Source organism: Sceloporus occidentalis, unplaced genomic scaffold (assembly GCF_023333645.1).
Source record: "Sceloporus occidentalis isolate IW3139 unplaced genomic scaffold, rSceOcc1.0.p SCAF_145, whole genome shotgun sequence".
NCBI lineage: Eukaryota > Metazoa > Chordata > Lepidosauria > Squamata > Phrynosomatidae > Sceloporus > Sceloporus occidentalis.
The window spans coordinates 670,187-694,223 of NW_028317125.1; the positions used below are offsets into that span (position 1 = coordinate 670,187).

General features: G+C 39.9%; 1 protein-coding gene across 1 annotated transcript; it reads left to right on the forward strand.

The window, feature by feature from the left end:
• The first annotated feature begins 5,470 nt into the window (after nucleotides 1-5,470).
• On the forward strand, nucleotides 5,471-17,133 carry LOC149280850 (ceramide synthase 1-like). The gene is made up of 6 exons (XM_089500031.1): nucleotides 5,471-5,716; nucleotides 13,122-13,281; nucleotides 14,417-14,597; nucleotides 15,065-15,226; nucleotides 15,580-15,727; nucleotides 16,984-17,133. Exons 1-6 carry the CDS (start codon nucleotides 5,471-5,473, stop codon nucleotides 17,131-17,133), a joined length of 1,047 nt encoding a protein of 348 aa, XP_089356157.1.
• The last annotated feature ends 6,904 nt before the right edge of the window (nucleotides 17,134-24,037 follow it).

The window sequence follows — 24,037 nt, forward strand, 5'->3', positions numbered from 1 at the left end:
GACTCAGCTTTGAACATTGGAGTCTGAGATTAGTAGGACTGTAAAGTGGGAGCAATACAGGTAGTCCCCTGTCAAAATGGTTCTGTTGGTTTTCTCTGTCAGCATTCCCTATAAACGTATTTTTATTTCTCCGTTTCTTTGTTGTAATTAATGTTCTTGATATGAGAAAGTAAATGTGGGCATCTCGGGGAGTTAGTAGCCTGAGATCCCAAAGTTATAGCATCTCGTGTGGAAATATTTGACATATGCATAATCGGGTGTTAGAGATGGGGACATGTTTTATCATCAAAAGCCATTGTCAGGAGGAATAAGGGGTTAGATTGGAGGATGGCAAAATCCCACCTACTGCATCAAGAGCCTCTCCATTAAGGCTTCGGGTAACTGTTACTGACATAACACGAATGGTTCTGGCAAGAATCCAGATAATAGAACTGGAAAGGGGTGCCAATCATTTGAATTTTTTATATTATATTTTATATGTTTTCTTCAGGTCCACATACAGTAACATGGTTTATAGAAATCTGGAAAAAAATACCTTTATTGGCTAACTGACATATGATGGATTGCAAGCTTTCATGATCTTGGTCTCTTTAAATTGCCTGAAGAATAGACCTAGATGGTCTCAAAAGCTTGCAATCCATTATACGTCAGCCAATAAAGGTATCATCTTTACCAAATTTGCTTTCTCTCTTTCTATGGCACAGTACAATTTTAAACCTTTATCATGATGGTGTCTAGCATAACTGAACACAAGATACCGTATTTCTTTTAGTTGTTGTAGGTTATTTATATGCAGTATATGGCTGCTTACACAGAGTTCTGCTCAGCGTTTATTTAGCGTAGTCAGGCTTTTTACAGGCTCAATCTCCCTCAAGTGACTTGGTGCAAGTATTGAACATGTCAAATTCTGCACATTACTTAATTTACATGTTATTGCTTATTAAACATCGTTGATATAGTTAGAATACTGGCTAAGAATATGGGAAAAGAATGCAAGGTTTCAGTTCAGCACTGGATCGCAGGCTCGGGCAGAGCAAGGCTCGAGCACATGCTGGATCATTTAAATGACAGCGTGAGACAGCTTGCAGCGCTATTTACTTAACAAATTACATCAAGAAGCAGCTACCGGGTAAATAACCAAGCAATGTTTGACAATGAATGCTGCTTGGTATGCAGAAGGACATGCAAACAGTTTTTGTAAAGCCTGAAAACAACAGGCGTGAGCGCATATGCATCTCTATAATTTATTAAAATTATACATTGTTACAATGCAGCATTTTGGTGTAGAGCAGCAGATATAGCATCAACTGCTTTCCGAAGTTAAAGGAGATCTGTAACTATTATCTTCAATACTCAGTCTTACTCCTTTATACAGTACAGCATACAGGTTTAATTTAAAGGACACAAAAGCTAAGAGTTGTGTTGCAAGTAGCAGGGCCAGAATAATCTGATCTAATCGTTCTTTTCACCTACCCTAAAAAAAAAAGTCTGCCAGTCAACAACGATCAGCAACGTGGCAATTAAGTACCGATAGCTAGAAAATAACACTTTCATATATTGTACATGTATTACTATTATAAACAACATTACTTAAGTTTAATTTAGTGTGCTGAACTATAAAATGTAGCATTTGGGGAAAATAACTTCTACGTTTAAGTGTTTAAAGAGACACTCCAGCCATCATATGCGGTTTAATGCATATGAAAGCCGAGGAGTCCCTTTTACAAATGCATGGTGGGATCCTCAAGATTGTAAGCTTGCGAGCAAGGGGTCTCTCCGCCTATATGTATTGTATTAAGAGCTGTGTAAATTGTTGGCGGTAAGAATAAAAGATGATAATAATTCTGCAGATTCTAGTGTCAAAAGCCCTTACACAAGCCACATGCAAACCTAGCAAAAACCTTCTGTGTAACAATACTCTGGCTTCACCTGCTGCATTTCTGACGTCGGCTCTGGCTGTTACTGGTCCTTAGTAGCTAAAGTCCACAGTCAAGGCTGCGCTGGTAAGGGGCAAAATTCTTCAAACAGGGCTGGTTTTATTTGGAATGGCCCACTCGTGGAGGCGGGAGCATAATTGAGGTTATGTAAAGCAATGTCACGTGACCCTGCATAATATGCAAGCACAATAATAAAGGTATCCCAATAAGGTAAGTCACGGAGCTGGCTAGTCCGACCAACTACCTCCGCTGACTTGTGCTCGCTTAGCCTGGGACACACAATCTTTCCCCGGTTCCCCGGTCCGAGGCTCAGCGTAGGGTATAAACCAAAACGAAGACTGATTTTTACAAGATTAAAGTAAAACAACGGCGGTCACTCCCTGGTTGCAGATCCTGGCTGTCTGCTGGAGATAATCCCCTCAGCAAGTGATGGGATGATGTACTGCTGGGGGAAGCCACAGAAGTCTTAACAAAGTCAGGGCCCATAGTCGGTAGGGAGGAGGCTGGCTGTCAGGCCTCTCCGGTGGCCCCAGTGATGGAGGTTTCCATCACAGTAAGGATGTCAGATGGGTGAAAGTATGTGTGATATGAATGAGGTGTGATAATTGTGATGCGAGGAAGTTGTGAGGTGTGATGTTTGATGAGCATCTGTTATGGTCGCTATGTGTGTTCCAGGGTGTATATTAGTTATGGGGGGGGGCAAGAGGGCCACTCCTGCCTCCTAGGCCAGAAAGCTGCCAAAAAAAAAAAAACCTTGACACTCCACAGCGCTACTGGGAAAATGTTTAGTGGACTGATGAAACTAAGGTTGAATTGTATGGGAAGAACACACTACACTAAGTATGGTATAAAAAGAGCACCTCATACCAACATGAAAATATCCCAATGGTGAAATATGGTAGAGGGAGCATCATTCTTTAGGACTGCTTTCCTGCCTTGGGGCCTGTACAGCTTCCCATCACTCAACAACAAATCCCTAAGTTTATCATGGTATCATAGAGGATAATGTCAGGGTGGCATTCCACCAGCTGAAGGTTGGTGGAAGTTGTATAATGCAGAAGAATAACCATACACACTAAAGCAATTCTACTACAGAATGGTTTAAAAACCATTAGGGATGCTGTGGAATGACCTCAAGAGATCTGTTCACACCAGACATCAGAGTTTTAAGCAACAATGGTCTAAAGTTCTTCCTGAACTTTGTGCAGATCTGATCCGCAGATACTGGAAGCTGGAAGGTTATTCCTGAAAAAGGAGATTCATCCAGTCATTAAATCCAAGGGTTCACTTACTTTTCCTACCAGTACTGTGAATGTTCAATGGGTGTGTTCAATAAAGACAAGAAAGATTATCATTGTTTGTGTGTTATTAGCTTAAGAACATTGTGTTTGTCTATTCTTGTTACTTAGATGTAGATCAGATCACATTTTATGAACAATTAATGCAGAACAACTGGTAATCCCAATGGGTTCACTTACATTTCTTGTCACCATATGTATTTATTTAAATAAAACAGAATGGAACCCATGTTCTGCTGCTGCCACTCTCTCCCTTTTCTCCCCATGTTTTTTCCCATTATTTCCTCCTTCTCTCTGTCTCTCCCCTCTCTCTCCTCATTATCACTCCTGTAGGTCTTTATCTCTCCATTGTCTTACTGTCTCTCCCCTTGATCTCCAGCTCAGCAGCAATAGCCAACACACTTGGTGAAGGATCAGTGCAACGGAGGTCTATAGGAACAGACCTTGCGTTCCTTTTATTTTGGGCCGGTCAGTTGGCAACCTGGATGTGTGCCTTGCGTGCCCGTTGTGGTACATGTGCCATAGGTTTGCCATTGCTGCAATAGGGTGACTAGATATCTCTGGGGTCTTTTTACTAAAGGATTTGCAGGAGTTTTAACTCACTCATGTCACTATTCAGTATGAAGGGCCAACACTGCAGGTTCCTTCAGCAAGAAAGGCTGAGCTGGCCCTGTATAATGCATAATTTAATAAGCGAGAAGACTTTGCAGCAATGTCACTGATTTAACTATGCATTATACAGTGCCAACCAAGCTCTTACTGAAGCACATAATTAATAGTGAAGTGACACAACTCTCCTGGAAACTCTGTTAGCTCCCTCTTTAGTGAATAGACCCCTCTGACTCTAGACAACATCTGTCCCATTGTTACTATTTTAACTCCTAGACCATGTATTCTTAACAGCTCTCAAAGGTATATTTTACAAGAATCTTGGCCTGCTGCTTAAAATACGGTAAGAAGTATTTAGCACATCTCATGTAATTTTAAAAAAGTTCACCACCCAATTAATTTAATTTAATAATTCTTCATGTGACATATTGGTTAGCAATATGGAAAATTACATAGAATTATTATATATTTATATATATATATAAATGTTATATATATATAATATATATTTTTATGTAAGAATATAATTATAAGAAATACATGTCATTTAGATATATATTTTTAGGTTTTATATATCAGGTTTTGATTTTGATATGTATGGGTGCTGTGTGCCATGATGTCTTACACACATCCAGACGTAGATCTTCCACCTCCTAGCATGTCAAAGAGATCATGACACAACACTCGCCAGACACATGCTATCCACATACATCAAGTCACATGTATGTGTCACAGGCAGGATACATACTGTCATTAATCACTGCAATCCTAGAACACTGACATAGATGTATGTTACTGGCTGAATGCACAGTTACAGCCTGCCAGCTACCTTTAATAAACCTAATACCATTAAATGATCACCCTCTCCTGCTCGACCTTCTACCCAGTGGTCCATTTAAAAAGACAGTTTATTCGATCTGCCGTCCCAATTGCTCTGCCCAGTCTCTCCTCCAGCAAGCATTGGCTACTTAATGGCTCTCTCCTCCCCCTCCATTCAAACGTGCTCTGAATGTATATGCAGGGTGGTCCCTCATTCCGTGGACTGTGTGTGACTGTCCCCTCTCCCGGGTGCTGCCCCCTCCTCCCAAGTGCACAGTGCCCCTGCCATGCCTGCGTTTTGCTGCTACTCACATTTCTTACATAGGATCTGATTGCTATCTGTAGTGAGAGCAGACAGCAGGCTGTCCAGGACTTAGCCTCCCTCTCCAACAGGGGAAGAAGATTCACTGCACCATTCTTACTCATCATCAGAGGAAAACAGAAGAGCCCCCAAGGCTCCCGAAACGCTCCTACCCCACATAGACTTATCTGGATCTACTGGATCTCCCACTCCACGCAATCCTGCATCATTTCTTCCCCATAACCCACGAGAGAGGAGGACACCACCAGGGAGGGGCATCTCAGACCTCTGCATCAATCACTAATGGGGTCAGAAGGACCAAGTCTGAGAAGCACAGATACCGACATGTATTCTGTTTCTTAAACTCCGCAATACATTTGGCATAATTGTTCTGCCAGGCTTTTCATGGACAGGTAATATCTTGTAAACCTTCTGCATATTCAGATCCCTTTTTGGCCAAACACACAAAGCCAAAGACTTGAGAAGGAGCTTCTGCTATGTCGGATATGGAGGTAGAAAAGAAGGTCCAAAGTGTTTCAATTGTCCCTACTTTTGGTTACATGGATCTTTTGCTGCAGGGTGGGGGCAGATTTCTTGATGCAGTGCGAGAATGCAAAGACTGTGGTTTGAAGTTATCCTGGGACACTCTGCAGGCACATGCCAACGTCTCCTGGGCAGAAGTCTTGTGTCTCCTGCTGTGTGCCCTGGCATGGACTTTATTTCGAAGGGCAACAACCACATGGATCTTCCAGGTCAGTGCTGCAGGAGAGAGAGAGCTGGGGAGTGGTGTAAGACAACTTACGTGTGTGTGAGATCATTGTATCTATAGTGCACCATATGAGGCCAGTTTCCATAAATTACTTTTGATAAGAAGGACTCAATATATATCTCCCCCTTCCCCGAAATCAGTATTTTCCAACCACCATGCTATGGATGGCGTGCTATTAACATTAATGGAACCATAACTTAGTTGCACTTGACATATGACACATTTACAAAGTTGCTAATGTGGACATTGTTTAACTTTTGTAAGGTTGGAGGCTCTGATTGCAGGAATGGCTCTCTGGGAAGGCAACAAGGGCCTAATCATCTCAGTGCCTGAAATTTCACCAATACATCAGCTTGCAGTTTGGCTTGCATGAAGTATAGATGGAGGCCCATAGATTGCAAGTGCTAATTTAAACAAATCATAGCCATTCTTCCAGATATATTGGTCCGGGCTATATATCTCAAAGTTATTCAGATGTTTACTGCCCGCTCCCTTCCGAAGCCAAGCTATAAGGACAAAGACTTCACACATTATGGTACTAAGGAGCCAAATTGTCTGGGTTTTTTTCGAGGGCACATAGATTTCACATCTTGTTGACCACGGCATGTAAAATGCTTCATTGCAGTATGTGGAATGTATAATGAAGTTACTGATTCCCTTTTGTGAATTTGTTCATCCTACATACTACAGGCCACGCTCTTTAAATCAAGCACGGTCAGCAGCAAACGAAATGCATGCGTCCTGGAAAAAATGGCCCATGTGGTTACTCTAGAGAGGACATGCAACTCAACGTACATAGCCACCTCTAGAACCCTACATCACGCCTCCTACATATACACCAATAAAAGGGCAAGTACCTCTGATTGCAGACCACAACATTTGTTTAGATATATATGTATGTATGCTAATTCTTTATAATAAATAAACACATCTTGACTCGATTCATACAGTACAGTATGCACCGTGCAGACTATGATATGCTAAATAAATACGTATAGGCATCTTCACTTGTTCGGCAGTTAGATCTACCTGCAATCAGTGCAATTCTGTCATTTAACTGCAGCTACTTTGAAAAGTAGTATTTTTTTGAACCCCACTGCAGTTATGTGTCTTAAATCTGTCCTGCCCTTTAAAATGGTTGTCTTCTCCAGCATAAAATAAAAAATCAGGGGAATGTATTTTGGAGCGGAGTGGAAAGTGAATAGTTGCAGCTGCAGAATAGTTGCTAGTAGCAACAACAGCATCCTTTTGTGTCTCATGGCAACAACATTTCATTCATTTGTACCAACTGTATTTGTTGGGTTGGTTCAATGTAATTAGATGCAAGTAAATAGCAACACAAACATACGAAACATGAAGAAATGCTTAGTGCCTTTTTTATGACTTTCAACATGTTTCTGCATGTTATCTTTTGAGCACTTTTTGAATACGGCAAGCTTGGCAGTACAAATCGCCGATAAGAGTCTGCACCTGGATTACTATGATGCTATAGGCATCATCAGTTTAATAAACTGCAGCCCCCCCCCCTCAGGAAAGTGCTCTCAATGTACCCGTGCGCACAAGGGTCTCGATAGACTTCCCATCTACAGGGTTCACTGTGCCAGCACTGGAGTTGGCTGGAGTTACGTATATAATGCGACGCCATGTACTCGGCCAAAAGCATTTAACGCAGGGAAAATAGCAGGGGAGCAGTTAAAAGAGCAAATGCATATGGGATTCTGCAAAATGCCATGGAGAATTTGCAAGGATACACCGCAGAAATGTAAAGGGACCATTTGATGGGTGGTGTGTAACTTTGACAAAACTGGAAACACAATATCATACTTAGCAGAGCTGCAATGTGAGCTACGGTTTGGTAAGAACAAATTATCGACCAGTGCTATAGAATTCTGCTAACGTTTACGGGATATATATATATATATATATATATCTATATATAGATATATATATATGTCATAAGCTGCACAGAGTAACGCAAAGTGGAGAGCAGGAAACTGGTACCATCTCACATATAGTACACATACATAACAATACTTTGTTTGATCCAAAGCCTGGGGGATTTACATCTGAATGCTCCGGGACAGTGTCCATTTGTTCTGGCTTTAAGGTGGTTTTCCATAAAACATTAATTGTACAAGTAAAATATTCAAGTGAACCTTCAAATTACCAGATCTGTACATTGTATTCTTTCCTATGAAGGATTATTACATAAAAACAAACTTCTCCAAATTCCAGTTTTTATGCTTGTAAACACCAAATAAAACTATGTGGATGTTTGCAATATTAAAGTAAACAATATATGTGAATTAAACCCACCTTGCGTGTATTCCATAGGAACAGCCATCTTAAGTTCCATGTTTATTTCTCCATGTTGCATGTTTTATGTTAAAGAGATACTTTAGCCGTCATGTGCAATGTAATGCATATGAAATCTGTGTCCCCTTTAAGTGATTGTTTTCATTAGAATCCCCCCAATGCCTTTCCCTCATTCCCATGCTGTAGCTCATTGGCATGCAGGAGATGTGATTGACCAAACATCTCCTGCTCCTCACCGCTAGCCAGCTCCAGTGCTGACTCACGCCAGAGTTTCAGGGGGCCTAATGAGACCCCCACCGCCTTTTTGCCCAGAAACCATTTCAGTGGAAGTGCTTTCCTGCCACCGATTTACTGCTTCAAGTAAACTAGAGCAAAACGCGGCCTGCGTAGAGGCCCTAAAGATAAATGCTTTTCAATCCCCCCCCCCATGGGTAACAATATAGTGGGTATACAGTAATGCAGGTTAACATTGACAGAAATTTGTTTTAATTTTATTTTGCTCCAATAAACTTTTTTTTCCTGCAGACCTGGAGGCTACCATTGTTGCCAGTCATGATATTTTGTGTGGCTTTCCCTGCTCATACACCACACTGAGCTGATTCTTCATGTCCTGCTACTGTAGTTTAATGTCTCAGGCTGGGTGATTAACCACAAGGTGATAAGACCAGCCCCGGAGCAAGAAATAGGTGTAGGGGCACCATGACCGGGGAAGGAACGAGGAGCACCCCATGACCTAACAAGGGGTTAAAATATTGGTTAGATACATACATCCTCTGTGACTGCTTGGCCCCTGTGTGAACTTTTGCCCCCACACTCTGAATGTTCAGGAACAGGAAGAAGGGGAGGGCACTGGGTGTCATCAACTAAATAAATTTGGGAACCTGCTCACAGATGAGCTTGTAGGTTTTTTAAGTAGGCGAAATTCCCACCCTCCCTTCCCTCTTTTTCTTTTGTTATATCGTCTTGTGTGGCGGTTGGTGTTTACATTTTGGTCATTGTTAATATGTGGTTGGCTGGTTCGGTGCTTGAGACAACTATCTAAGGTATGGTTGTACTCGTGGTGCACATGCCTCAGGGCGGAAGTGCAGAACACTCCCTGGGCGCCTAGCTCAGGTGATACGTTGGGTGACGTGTGGTTGCTGGGCTTTGGACGCCGGCAGCCTCTACAGGTGACGTGGTTTGTTACGCCCTTACCAGCCCTATAGATATACGGTGTTATATGGTTGGCTTGTAGCCAAGAATTTGTGGTTTATAACGTTTAAGAAATATGATAATGAGTGTCACGGTTGGGGATAATACCGGGATTTTGACCGTGGCCAAATTTATCCAAAATCGAACAATAAAGCAATTTTAATTACATACATTGTCTATGTGTCTTATTTGGGGAATGGGGCCGAAGTTGACGATACTAAGGTCATGATATATAGTCCGAGTGTTTGTCTAGTAGATTTGGCTAAGATAACAGAGCTAGAACACATGGCTATTGGCTAATATGCAGCTGACTGAGAACATCAAATGCTAACACAAGAAAGCAGTATATAGAAAACATACATGCGATTGGCTGCAGCTACTTCTATTGGTTTCATAGTTTCTTTTCTGACCTACACTGACCAGCTCTCATAATCTCAATGGTGTCACATAACTATATTTTGAATGGGATAAAGTGATACTAGATAGAGATGCATCTGGCCAGGCTGGTTTGGTAAAAAGGGTTAACTCAGCCACATGATGATGTATTCCTGGAACACAGCCTTATAAATGAAGAAGCTGATGGCAGAGACTATTGTGAAATACAATTTGATCTGTTCAAATAGTTTTGCTCTATTTAAATGAAGGCACGATAACTTAAAGCTTGATAGCAAAACAAAGCTAACATCTTAAAGCCCCTTGTAAGACAGGACGTACATCCTCTAGAACATGCTTTGTAAAACAGAGGACGTAATAATACATAATATGGTTTTTGCACTAGCAAGGCAGTTTGGGCATTATTTGAAATTCTATTATATTTTAAAATGTGTCCAGACCCTCCTGAAACATCTGATGAGCTACCCCTGCAGGTTGATCACAGGTACTGCGATCAGCAATGCAGGGCAGTGGGCATCAAACTGAAAAGAGGGAGAAATTGTGCAAACTAAATGTTTTTGCTCAAGGGGAAAAGCACTTTTAATATGTCCTTCCACATGGATCAAATAAAGCTTCTTAAATGTATTTGCTTGTAGTGACCTTTACTAATTTAACCAGAAGAGTAAAGTTATTGCTTGGTACATTGTCCTGCTGAGGAAGGACAGGCAGATGCCAAACGTTAGGGCTTATGTTGGAGTCTCGCCTAGCTTTTAGATTAGGGTCTGGTGTGACTAATCAGCAAATTAGTCTGGTATTCTGACCAAGTGGAATGGGATTGCATATAAACCTAAACCAGTCTATTAACTTGACTTCACTACTAGCAATGTGGACTAAGTTCTGGACAGCACGTGGGAGCTGGGACTGAGGTCTCTGCTGCAGCAGCACAAACCTCAGTTGATTTCACGGCTCAGTGGGCTGCTCCGGAAAGATCAGAAGGTCTTCTCAACCAGCCCATAATTCCCATTACACACTAAAGCAGGGCGGTGGGGATGCTCGGAGGTAGAGTGCCCACAAAGTCAGAACTGTAACATGGAAAGCGGGACCCTCGGGACCCTCGGGAGGTTATATATATTACACAATCCAATTACATTAAGTTATAAAAATATGAGAGTCTACCCAAGTTGTTGCAAAGTGGACTGCAGATAAGTAAGGCTTATACTCACAAGTTTAGCTAAATACTGCTTGAATGGCAGTGATGGCAGTGAAGCAAATATAGTTTTGTTATCTGACACCTGATAAAATGCATGATTGCTCATAAGCTTTTCAGAGAGGCAGAAGTGACTGTCACAGCCTGATAGATTGTAAGAACAAGAGTGTGGTGATTATGGGAGTGGATGCCTTGGGCAAGAGACATCCCTCTCAACTTCTACCGCCGGAGAATTGGGATGCCGGGGAGCGGAGCTTGAGAGGTAGCGTGTCATTAAAACTAACAGTGCTAATGTGCATGTGAGCAATTCTGTGCCCCACAGCAGGATACCGTGGCAAAATCGGGACTGTCTTGCGTCAAGTGGGACAGTTGGGAGGCATGGGAACGGGAGGAAGCAGCTAAGGATGTTCTCACAAGCAAAATGATAAATAACTAGCAAGAGGGAATATGGAGAGAGACGCAAAATAAGCCTCTTGAAACTGACGTACATGAACCAGGATAACAAGTGGGATAGAGGCAGGAAGCAGACAGGATGCACTGGCCTAACAGGACACTAGTCCATAAACTGCTGTGCTTCATGGCTAACGAGGCCAGGGTTCACACACAATGGGAATACAAGAGATCTGTTGTTCCCACATAGCAAACTACAGAGGCCGACTGCATGAGAGAAAGACCCGGATAAGAACGCATATAGCTTATTAAGGATGCTGAAGATTTTTCATTCCGTCTTTTTCGTTATCATTAGAAAGTGTATGAAAAAGTACAAATTATTTTTCTATGGAACTTTGAATTCTCACAATGATGCCACATTATGCCATGTGAGGATATATAGCATATATGTCCTTTAAATATTTATAGATATATGAGCGTGTGTAAATGTGATTTGTCATTATTCTCACATTCAGTAAATACATTATTATGTTGCACTATTCCACAAAATAAAGTGTATGGTACCGGGGCTAGAAAAGGGATGACTAGATTGCCCTGGCACTTTAACCCCTTCACTACCAGGTTTTTCTAGTACCCTCTGTGGTTTGCCATTTTTACCATATGTGGGTTTAATTAAGATTCCCCTTTTCCGTGTTTGATTAATCTATGCAAATTATACATCCTTTTTTTTCAAAAAACATATGGCTTTAATTCGAAACCATAGAAACATGAAAAAAATAATTGTGAGTGCTAGTATGTAAAAATCAAACTATAAAAAAAATTAAAAACATACTCACTTTATGTTTGGCAACTACCCTGATTACGTGCCCCACATACATATTTTTTATGTTCTAGAAGGCCACTTTCTTCATTGCTAGGGTAATGAAGAAGATGAGATTACACACACAGGTGTATATATATTTATACACTGATTCACATACGCACACCGTCACATACACATAAAACACATTTTATATATTATATATATATCTCACACACACCCTGATTCACATGATTCACATATACTATTATATATTAATTATTAAGAAGCCTTGGAAACCATGTTGATTTCAGATTTAGTAATATAAATACATCATTACAGACATGAGCAGATATAGAACATTAGCCCCTCTATTACCAGGCATGAGTAGATTCAGAGAATTAACTCCTCTATTACCAGACATTACACACACAGTCACACAAAGAGACAAACACAGTCACACACAAACACTGTGACAAACTGACAAACACACACAGAGTCAAACACATATACCTGGTACTGGCTGCAGCTTATTATGAGTTGGTGTGAAGGAGGGACTCAGCCTATCAGGAGAGGCTTCTGAACTCTCCTGATTGCCTGAGAGTTTAGAAGCCTCTCCTGATAGGCTGAGACCTCCTTCACTCAGACTCCTCATTCGGGGACAAGGCATTGTCCTGGATTGAGGCTTCCCGGGATTTAAAGTGACCATGTGATCACCCTAGAGTGTGTAATCTCATGGGCTTCATAGTGTGTCTCTGAATGGCAGAAATAAAATTTGGTCACCCTAGCAGTACTTTGTTTTGATCTAATTAAGCATTGAATCAGCTAATGTTGGGTTGTTATTAAGCAATGCTCTTGCTAAACATTTCCTTTTATCTAAAGGTCAGTGATAGTTTTGTAGGTTTGTGCACTGAAAGTTATATTAATTTCTAGTCAGTATCACATAAGAGTGCAAGAGGCATTGCACTCGTGGCCATATACCTTCTTGTGTGCAAGTCAGATCCACCATTAAACTGAAACTGACCAGAAATGGTTGCCCCAACATTAACCTACTTTGCTTGCAGTGATAGTAGGTAAAGACAATGGCATGATAAAGTGTTTTTGTGCTAACAGCCTTTTGCTACCTGGTGTCAACTGCAGCCGAAAGAGGCTGAGAAATTTCCTGAGAGTGCCTGGAAGCTTCTCTTCTACTCAACATCCTGGTCATACAGTGTCTACCTCTTGTTCTTCACTGAGTACAACTTCTTTCAAGACCCCTCTTCCACCTTCTATGGTATGTCCACCTTGCTGTTTTTATACAGCAAGACTACTTTACATCAATATATGTTGCAACCATCAACCCTAATCCCAAATTACAGAATAGCCTGTGTTGCTCTGCTCAATAAAGGGACACTCCAGCCATCATATACACTTAGTCACTTATATTCGCATAGTAGCTGAGAGGTTCCTTTAAATTTACATGATGTCCTCGTTGCAACGGCATAGAGGGATTTTGCAGATCCATTGGACCCTTTGTTCACTCTTCAGCTACTTTCCATGCAGGAGATGTATTTGGCCAAGCACATCTCCTTCCACAAGATATACATACTCCCAGTCAGCTACAGTGCTGGCTCCGCGAACATTTTAACTATTTAGTTACCTGCATAAATAAGACATCAAAGACTGAATCTGAAATACCCTGAAAATCAGTGATTTAGCATAGCGTTTTCACAGCATAGCGTGGAAACAGAATTTTGCCCATGTAAGCGCCACACCTAAAAATATCTGTCCCCCAGATATGCCTTATACCCCCTATATGCCACTCTGCCTCCCTGATAAGCATTTTAACCTCCTGTATGCCACTCTGCCTCCCAGAAATGTCTTATACCCCATATATGCCACTCTGCCCCCAGATCTGCCTTATACCTGCCCATGCCTCACTGAAATGCCACTCTGCCCCGAAATATGCCTTATACCCCCTAAATGCCACTCTGCCTCCCTGATATGCCTTTTAAACCCTCCCCGGAAGGTCACTTCACGCCGGTTGTCTGTGCGCATCACACACACATCTGGATCTTAGTCTTATAGTGAGACCTCTATTGGAGGTCTGATTATAAGACGGCCTCAAATATAAGACGTGGGGTATTTTTCAGAGCATTTGCTCTGGAAAAAAAAGCTTGTTTTATAATCGAGCAAATACGGTACTTTAGATGTTACGTGTATAGTCATGAGTGCAAAATAGCAAAAAGAAGATATTTCTTAAGTTTTTCTGTGTTTGGAAAAAAATGTGGATCTCCTTAATATGTTACAGCATTCTTTGATTTTAGCTTTATTTAGGAGGTCAGAGATATTCTTTCATTGTTTACATGTAGCTACTTAATGCATACCTCTTTATGTATGTTAAAATTATTTCTCTGATCTCTTTTCAGATTGGAAGCCAGGAGGAGCTGTCCCTAGAAATATTGCTTTAGCGTATCTCATTCAAGGCAGTTTTTATGCTCACTCCACGTATGCCACCTTATACATGGATGCATGGAGGAAGGACTCAATTGTCATGATTTTGCATCACCTAGTCACATTCACACTTATTACTTTCTCATATGCGTTCCGGTAAGGGAAAACATCTGTGCAGATGCTTTAAAGCATGGCTATGAAAAATGCCCCCAGATGTTGAACCATAACTCCCAATGTGATCAGTTAACCTTGACTCAGCTCAGAATCATGGCTTTTGCAGTTTAACGCAAGCGGAACGGCCTAATGTTACTCTGTCCTGCAGTACAACACTCCTACATTAAATATAAACACCCAGAACTGTCTGTACAGTATATTTTGTATGTGTGTTGTATATAGTATGCAATAAATGAAGTGTCTATTCTTTAAGTACTACCGTAATGTTTGATGAGAATCACTCCAGAACAGTGCAGATGCATGAATACTGTACCAGTACTTCCATAAGGAGAAAAACGTAGCAGGCCCATTTTAGAGTATTGAAGAACACCAGAGCATGACAAGGAGAAGGTGAAAAAGAAAAGCTTACAGACATATGTTAACATAATCTATGGTATTTCTCCTTATAGGTACCATAACATTGGAATATTAGTTCTCTTCCTTCATGATGTTAACGACATCCAATTAGAATTCACCAAAATCAACGTCTACTTCAAGACCAGAGGTGAAAAATACCATAGAATGAATGACATAATTTCAGATATTGGTTGTGTTACATTCAGTTTTAGTTGGTAAGTAGACCTTCCCACCATCATGGTTATGGGCATTCATGATTTTTGTGCATATTCATTAAATGTTATATTTTTACATTTTTTTTATATTTTATATGTTTGGTAAAACACAGTTTACAAGTAGTCCAATTTTTTTAAAAAAGCCTTTGAATATCTTATTCTATTTTGTTACAATAAAATAGTGGGTGCAAAGTGGTGGATGATATCTCACCTTCTAAATTAATTAGGACTAGTGTTATGTCACCATAACATGAGTTTTCATAATATCTCCTGAATGTATAGAACATACAAATCATAGTAGGTTTAGGAAAGGGGCATGTCAATGCAACTTTTTACGAATGCTTTATTTTTAGGTTCTGGTTCCGACTCTACTGGTTTCCCCAGAAGGTTCTCTTTGCCACTTGTTATTCAAGTCTTGAGTCCAATCCTAACATCCCGTTTTATTTCTTCTTCAATATTTTGCTATTTGTACTGACATTGATGAACATTTACTGGTTTCTGGTGAGTACCTGTACAAAGTTCCTTATAGCTTTTCATTAACTTGTAATTTTTTGTGTTAAGTACACCTTCCAAACAGCTAATGTCATCTGAGAAGATTCTAAAATCCATTAATGTTAAAGCTTGTCCAGATATTCTGCAGTTAGGACGCCACCTACTACACCTACTAAACCTAGAACTGTATTATCTCCTTTTTAAACTGTACACCAGGACATCATCTTGTAGATAAGGAGAATATGATGCTATGCTTACCACCAGTGGTCCATCCATAGTTCTAAAAGGGGCTGAAGATTTGGCCCATTAGCAGTCTAGCTGTGGTTTTGTTTTGTTAAAAAAGAAGAGTGTTTTGCTTTTTTGTGGTTTTCTTGAGAGAAACCAGTCTGCAAAGTGTTAGGTCTTTGTAATGCGAGACACAACTGAAAGATTTTAACACACTTCTGGCACGCTTTTAACATACAGTATACAGTATTGACTCCTTACCAGTTCCTTTATGCTAAAGATTTACAAATAGTACACTGAAATATTATTCGGAATGATATTTTATTTTAAAACTGACATTTTAAATCAGTTATTTTAAGGTGATTTTAAGGTGATTTTTATTTTATTCATCAATAAATAAGTGCTTAAAAAATCCCCAGTTTAAGGAACAAAATACGGTACCCTGACAAAGACACTGTTACCTTAGTGTTAGGATATCCCAGTGAGCACAGCTGGATCTGGCAGTTGAAGCTGCATCATACAACTCATGCAATGGGGTCTAAACAAGAAAGAAATAGTGCCACAAAAAGTAACTGCAATAAAAGATGCTGCAATAATCAGTACAAAATACATGGAAATTCTGCATCAGTCCACTAAAAACTGAATCTTGGGAGAAAATCCAACAGGATATTGATATTGATGCTTTATACAAGGCCAACATAACATTGGAGTAACTCCAGAAAGAAAACCTGAATGATAGAGTGGCTCCAGCAGAAGTCATGATCTCAATGTAGCACTATTGGAAAATCTCAGTCCACAAGCCACTTTTAAGCAATCCGGACAGCATGGAGTAAAAATGTTAAATTTTTAGCCTAAAAAGACTTAAAGATGTTAGTGCAGCACTAACAAATATTATTATGTGTGGGTTGAATTAAGTAAGCAAGGCATTTGATTTGTCTTGCCTACATTGAGAAGGAGTTGTAGTATTTGTGGCAGGGACCCTTGTGTTATTTGTTAAAAAAACAAAGATTTAATATGCCTTTTTTTGTAAATTTTTGCAGTTCATCATACTTTTTGTTGGAAAGGTGCTGACGGGGCAAGTTCAGGACGTGAATGACGTCAGGGAATACGATGTTGATAATGATCAGAAACTGGGTGTCAGAGCTAATTGCAAGTCTTTGCGACACAAGAATACATTGAGCAATGGGTAAATTGTATAGCATGTAAATCAGTCACCCTGCAAACTAAAATAATTTAACTTCTACTTATTCTGAAAATTGCAATATATACATGGCAAAATGTTTCTAAGTCCCTCCACCTTACAGGGCTTAATGTGACTCCTTTCAGGAGCAATAATGTACATATAACAGGTTTAGTATTCATGTATTTGTGTGACAGAGCGCTGTGTATTCTTCTTTTACAGGCAATCTTTGTCAAATGGATTTGTGAAGAAGAAGAAGAGAACATAATCTTTGGTGCACACAGAGGTCCCTTCAGCAAGATCTTCATTCAAGAACGCCCTTTTTCTCACAACAGCCTAAAGTCTGAGTCATAGCAATGAATAGACCATATTAATTTCTTTATGAAATGACTGTGCATTAATGACCCTTAAATCATCATGGCATCCTTGAACCTCTCTGTATGTATGTATATATACAGTGAAGGAAAAAAATATTTGATCCCCTGCTTATTTTGTATTTTTGAGAAGGCCTGGCTCGCAATCTCCGTTCCAGTTCACCCAAAAGGTGTTCAATGCGGTTGAGTTCAGTCAAGTTCTTCCACACCAAAGTCATCCAACCATGTCTTTATGGACCTAGCTTTGTGCACTGGGGCACAATGATGCTAGAATAAAAAAGGGCCTTCCCTAAACTGTTCCCACTAAGTTGGAAGCATGGCATTGTTCAAAATATCTTGGTGTGCTCCCCATACTTTTGCCTATATAATGTGTATGTATATATATATACTTTCAAATATAAACATGTTAATATTTTATTTTTATCATCTAACAAATTGAAAAGTGAGTGAACAAAAGAAAAATTAAATCAATATTTGGTGTGACCACTTGCACACAGGATTTAGGCAGCCTCAGTTTCTTCTTTCTTCTTTCAAGTAATACCTCCATAATTGCATGATGGATAAGTATCTGCTTGCACTTCGGATACCAGTGAGGAGACCATTAATTTGACCAAATCCCCAACTTGCAAGCAATCTCCACCATGCTTCACTGCTGCCTGCAAACACTCATTCTTATACCACTCTCCAGCCCTTTCGGAAAACAAACTGCTTTAGGCTAACGCCAAATATTTAAAATGTAGTTTCATCAGTGCAAAGCACCTGCTGCCAATTTTCTGTTCTTTTTTTCCATGTCAGAGATGTGGCTTTTTAGCCGCAAGTCTTCCATGAAGACCACTTTTTAAAAGGTTTCTCCGGACAGTAGATGTGTGTATCAGGGTCCCACTGTTTTCTGCCAAAGCTGAGCTGGACATCTTCAGATTGCTAAGAGAAGAGAGCATGATGTGCCTTTCATCTGCTGCTTTCTTTCCTTTGCCGACCACTGCGTCTTCGGTCCTCAAAATTTCTATGTGCTCTTCAAAAGAACTTTGAACAGGATATCTCGAAACTCCTGTCTGCCTTGAAATTGCATTATAACTACCTTGGGTCTTGTTGCTTTGCTCGTGCTTGCCATGGTGTATGACTTTGTACAACTGTCTTCAGCAACCTCAGTTTGTTAGTAAGTTTGGCTGTTCCTCACCCAGTTTTATTCCTCCTACAGAGCTGTTTCTGTTTCAGTTAAGTTTGGCATAATTGTGATGCAATTATGATATAATGATACATCTAACTAAATGCCTAAATGCATGACTTTGTGCAAGTGTACCTTGAAGAATTGATGCTTTTTTGGTGGTCACACCAAATATTGGTTTAATATTTCTTCTGTTCACTCACTTTGCATTTTGTTGAATGATAAAAATGATTAACATGTCTTTATTGGAAAGCATTCCTACACTTTTTCACACTTGCCTAAAACAATAGTCTTGGATTTATGTACTGTGTAATGCTGGAAGTGATTTAAATCTAGTCACATAGGAAACTGCTCTGTTCCAACATGATGCACATTTTATAGTAATGAGCATCATCTCTGAGTACATATGAGAGAGTAAAAAAACTATGGGACAATACTGCCAAGATTTTTTTAAAAACCAGTGGCCCTTCGTTGACAAATGCCGTTCCCATACTACTTGTCAGGTGTACGAATATCCACGATGCTAGATTCACAGGATTGAACCTTGCCAGTATTCATCTGATAAAATGGCACAGCTTTGTGCCATCAACACTAAAGAAGCAGAGCCAATTGGTAATACTGAACAGCATAGGGTTGTTGCAGGGGCTCTACCTTTAAACCAACATATGTATAGTACTGCAAGAATTTCTCGACTGCTACCGAGATCGCTACGGAGAATGCATTTGTATAGGTATACCTTTACATGTGATGCTTTTACCATGTCATGGGACCTTAGTAACCCTTTAACACATCACCATCTATAAGACACATTGATTCATGGTGGAACCTGGCCCTTAACCGCTTTGGTCCTTTTTGGGAGTAACAAAGGTTCATTAACCCTTTGGTAGTACATACACTGTTACTTAATGTTATTAAACATGATACTAATATTACAGTTTGATCCTTGAATCACTTTTTATGCTTGTTGTCAGTTGCCAGAAAATCATTGTTGCGAAGGTTATTACTATTCATGCTGATGGATAGACAACAAACCGGAATCAGCATTAGCTTGCCTGGGAACTTCCCTGGAGTTCTCTCTCTTCTGTGGGAGTGGCTTCATGAAGGGGTGGGACTAGTGGCATGGAGGGGCAGGGCTAACCCAGACAGCCCTTAGTGGGTGGGGGTAAAGGACAAGGAGAAGGAAGAAACTGACTTTGAGACTTGGGGAAGTGGAGCTTCACCTGGAGAATCTGAGTAAAACCCTGGTAAGTTTCCAAGTATGATCTTTAGTCGTATACACTGTGCAAAGTAAGATACACTTATGCCAATGTATTAGCGTAATAATAATGTAATATGGGCATGTCGAAAACATGAATTCACAAAGGTGCAAGTTTTCCGAAGCACTTAGGCTGAGACAAGCAAGTAAGGATATAAGGTATGCAAGTTTTGATTGCTTACCTATGGTTGCATGGGGTCTTTCAATTGCATTCGCCTACAGTATTATATACACACACTGATAATAAATCATCCAGCCCATGCACTTCCAATGAACTGAAGTGTCTGACACGGTAATGTATTTGTCTTTTTGTGTTAACACAACCTAAATAAAATGGAAGTGTTGTTTTAATTGTGGTATATTTGAAATTAATCATTCAGCTATGTGTTATAGGACCAACCTGCTATGCAGTTAAGTTCTTTATATTCTGAAATCCACATACATTTTTTTTTACCTTTGTTTCTGTAAAGGACCTATGGTATTGCCATCTATAATGGCTAGCAGACCAGATGTTTACAGCCAAGCTGCCCAGCTCTCCATTTCATCTCCTTGTATATCACTTGGAATGTAATGTGGGATCATTAATAGTCTATGCGTGACAAGAACTCCAATGATATTAGCTGTTGACTAATGCAAGCACTGAAATACTGAGCATTCCCAAAAAGTGGGATGTCCCTGACAACTTCTGGACTCATCTTTCACTATAGAAATTAAAAAAAGGTTCCCCCAGAGTTTGGATAGTCAAAGAGGTGCAGCAGCAGAAGTAGTAGTAAGGCACTGGGCCTGGGCAGGTAGACACTGGCAGATAACTGCATCCCCGTGGAGCAGGACTGAATTTCCCCAATATTATATATAATGCTTGGTTTTGTCACTAATATTGGGCAATTGTCTTAATCAACTCTACTGAGGAACAGGGGAAAAATGTCTGCTGCATCTCTATTCTATTGAATATACAATAAATGACCAGAAACACGTGGACACCCCCTAATTATTGAGTTGAGGTAATTTAGGCATACCCGTTGCTAACATAAAATCAAGCATACAGGCATGATAATTCCATAGACAATCATTGGCAGTAGAATGGGTCATACTGAAAGCTCAGTGACTTTACCCCTTAATGACAATTGACGGCCCTGGCACGTCAATTGTCGTTAACAAGAACGTCATAACTTTAAACTGGTGCAGAAAGTGATCTACGTTCGCTTTCTGCACCCGGCATTAGGGGCCGTGTCTGGCCCCTCCCCCGCCATAAACTGTACGCCCATTTTAAAAGCGTTAAGGAGGCGATCAACAATGTCCCAATAAACACGGGGTAAGGATGGCCACACATCTAATGTCCAGTTAGAAAAATGCACACGGCCCAAATGTGGCCTTTTAGTTCCCCAAAAACCCGACAAACCCATGCATGTGAGGTATCCCTGTACTCAGGAGATGTTGCTGAACACATATTGGGCGACATATACCAGGAGCTGTAAATTCATACCTAAAAGAGGTGTGTGGGTGAAAAAAACTTTGAAAAAATGCTGGTGGTAAAATGTGTGCATGCAAAGAGTTAAAATACCAGCATTTGAAATACCCTGGGGTGTCTCGTTTTCAAAAATATATAGTTTTATTGGTCCCACTGAAATGGCCAAACTCAAAGATGTACCAAATAGGGCATGGGCAGTGGATCACAAATGCCAAAGTTCAACATTGAAAAATGTGCATACCCCAACTGTGGCCCTTTTGCCCCCAAACAGCCAGGCAAATCCATTCATGTGAGGCATCGCTGTACTCAGGAGATGTTGCTGAACACATATTGGGGTGTTTTATGATAGGGACATATACCAGAACCTTTTAATTCATACCTGAAGTGAAATGTGTTTGAAAAAAAATACAAAACAATGACTACCACAAACTTTGACAAAGACTGGTGGTAGAATTAGTGCATGGAAAAAGTTAAAATACTAGCATTTGAAATACCCTGGGGTGTCTAGTTTTCAAAAATATATGACTTGATGGGGTAAATTGCATTGGCCGGCTTCAAAGATATCCGAAATGGCACATGGGGGGAAGAATTACCAGATATGGAAAAATGGTTTTGAAATAGCAAAACCTATTTAATAGTAGGATCTGTTTAGCCGTTTTGTTCATTACCCTTCTTGTCCAGAAAAAAAAACAATAAATTACTTGTGTGGGTTCAGTAAACGGGAAAGAAGAAAATTACAGCGCAGAAATGTTAAAACGGTCATACGAAGGGTACAAAAAATAAAATCAGTCTTTGTCACGAAGGAGTTAAACATAGGATGCCAAATTTCTGACCTGCTAGATCTGCACCGACGTAATGTAAGTACTACTATTGTGAAGCGAAAGTGTCTAGGAGTAACAACAGCTCAGAAACAAAACGGTAAACCAGGGATGCTCACAGAGTTGCGCCACTGAAATGCATAGTGCGTAAAAATGTGCTTGTCTTCTGTAGCATCACTCACGTCAGAGTTCCAAACTACCTCTGGAAGCAACATCAGCACAAGCACGGTGGAACTTCATGAAATGCGGTACCATGACTGAGCAGCTGCACACAAGCCAAATATCACTAAGCGGAATGACAAGTGCTGGCTGGAGTGGTGTAAAAAATACTGCCACTTGACACTGCAGCAGTGAAAACTTGAGTGAAGAATCATGCTTCACCATCTGAAAATCTGATGGATGAATCTGGGTTTGGCAAATTCCAGGAAAAATCTGCCTACCAGAGTGCATAGTGCCTACTGTAGAGTTTGGTGGAGGAGTGATAATGGTCTGGGGCTTTTCAGGGTTTGGACTAGCTAGGCCCCTTAATTTCAATGAAAGGTAATGCTACTGCATACAAAGACATTCTATACAATTGTATGCTTCCAACTTTGTGGCACCAGTTTGAGGAAGGCCTTTTCCTTGTTCAGAATGCCTGTCCATAAAGACTTAGTTTGAGAAGCTTGGTGTGGAGAAACTTCAATGACCTGCAGAAAGCCCTGACCATAACCTCACTGAACATCATTGGGATGGATTGGAATGTCAAATGTAATTCAGGCTCTTATCAAACATCAGTGTCTGGCCTCACGAATGCTCTTAATTCTTACAGACATACTCCAGAATTTTGTGGAAAATCTTCTCAGAAGAGTGAGGGCAGTTATAGCTTTATATAGTGGGGCAATGCTATATTAATGGCCACAGTTTTGAAATGTAATGTCCAACAAGCTCATATAGATTTGATGGTCAGTTGTCCACATACTGTTGGTCATATAGCGTATATTTTAACCCTAAAGCCAGAACCTTTTCAGATTACATACTATTAGAAAAAAAAGTGAAAAATATACCCATTCAGAAAATAATCAAATTGGCGACTTGAACTTTCATTTATTAGTTTTGTTTTTGTTTTATTTTGTTTAAATGCAAGCTACTCTTGCTCATAAACAAAAAAAAACAACAACAGGTTAGCTAAATAGTTAATTTAATTATTAAGTATAAATAATTGTGTGTTTAGGACCTTTTTTGGTGGTCTCCCTTTTTGATTTACTATGGTGTTGGATTAACAACATGGCTATTTCCTAGAAAATCAGAACGTTGCGCACACAAACACATATATATATATATATATATATATATATATATATATATATATATATATATATATATATATAATTTAACACCCAACCCAATACAGATTGTGATGATCAAATATAAATGTAGCACATGTAACACAAGATACAGGAAAGAAACAAATTATTACAACCATCAAGAAATGCAACAGAGATGACCATAGGATAATAAAAATTTATGCATTTATTCAGCAAATTCTGCATGTGCACAAATATAATTACAATCAATAATTAATTAATAATTACTACTAATATTTAAGTGCTCTCAGAGCAGTGGAGAAAGCTGTTTAAGGCATCTTCACTTGCAGCCACAGTCATCCACTACCATGTTCTTATAGTGTCTCAGAACCACATTTAACCAAGATTCAATCTGTGCTGCATAGAAATAACAAATCAAGGTCGCAGTGAACCATTCAGTGGTAACCCAAATATTTTTTGTGTTTCCTTTTCTAACAAAAAGTAATCTTAAGACTGTGACAGTCTGGGAAGAGGAAGAGCTCAAGGTGTCT

Coding starts and splice junctions, on each gene's coding strand:
- LOC149280850 (XM_089500031.1), top strand. CDS start 5,471: ATGGAGGTAGAAAAGAAGGTCCAAAGTGTTTCAATTGTCCCTACTTTT. Junction 13,282..14,416: donor CCCCTCTTCCACCTTCTATG/GTATGTCCACCT, acceptor ATCTCTTTTCAG/ATTGGAAGCCAGGAGGAGCT. Junction 15,728..16,983: donor TGAACATTTACTGGTTTCTG/GTGAGTACCTGT, acceptor AAATTTTTGCAG/TTCATCATACTTTTTGTTGG.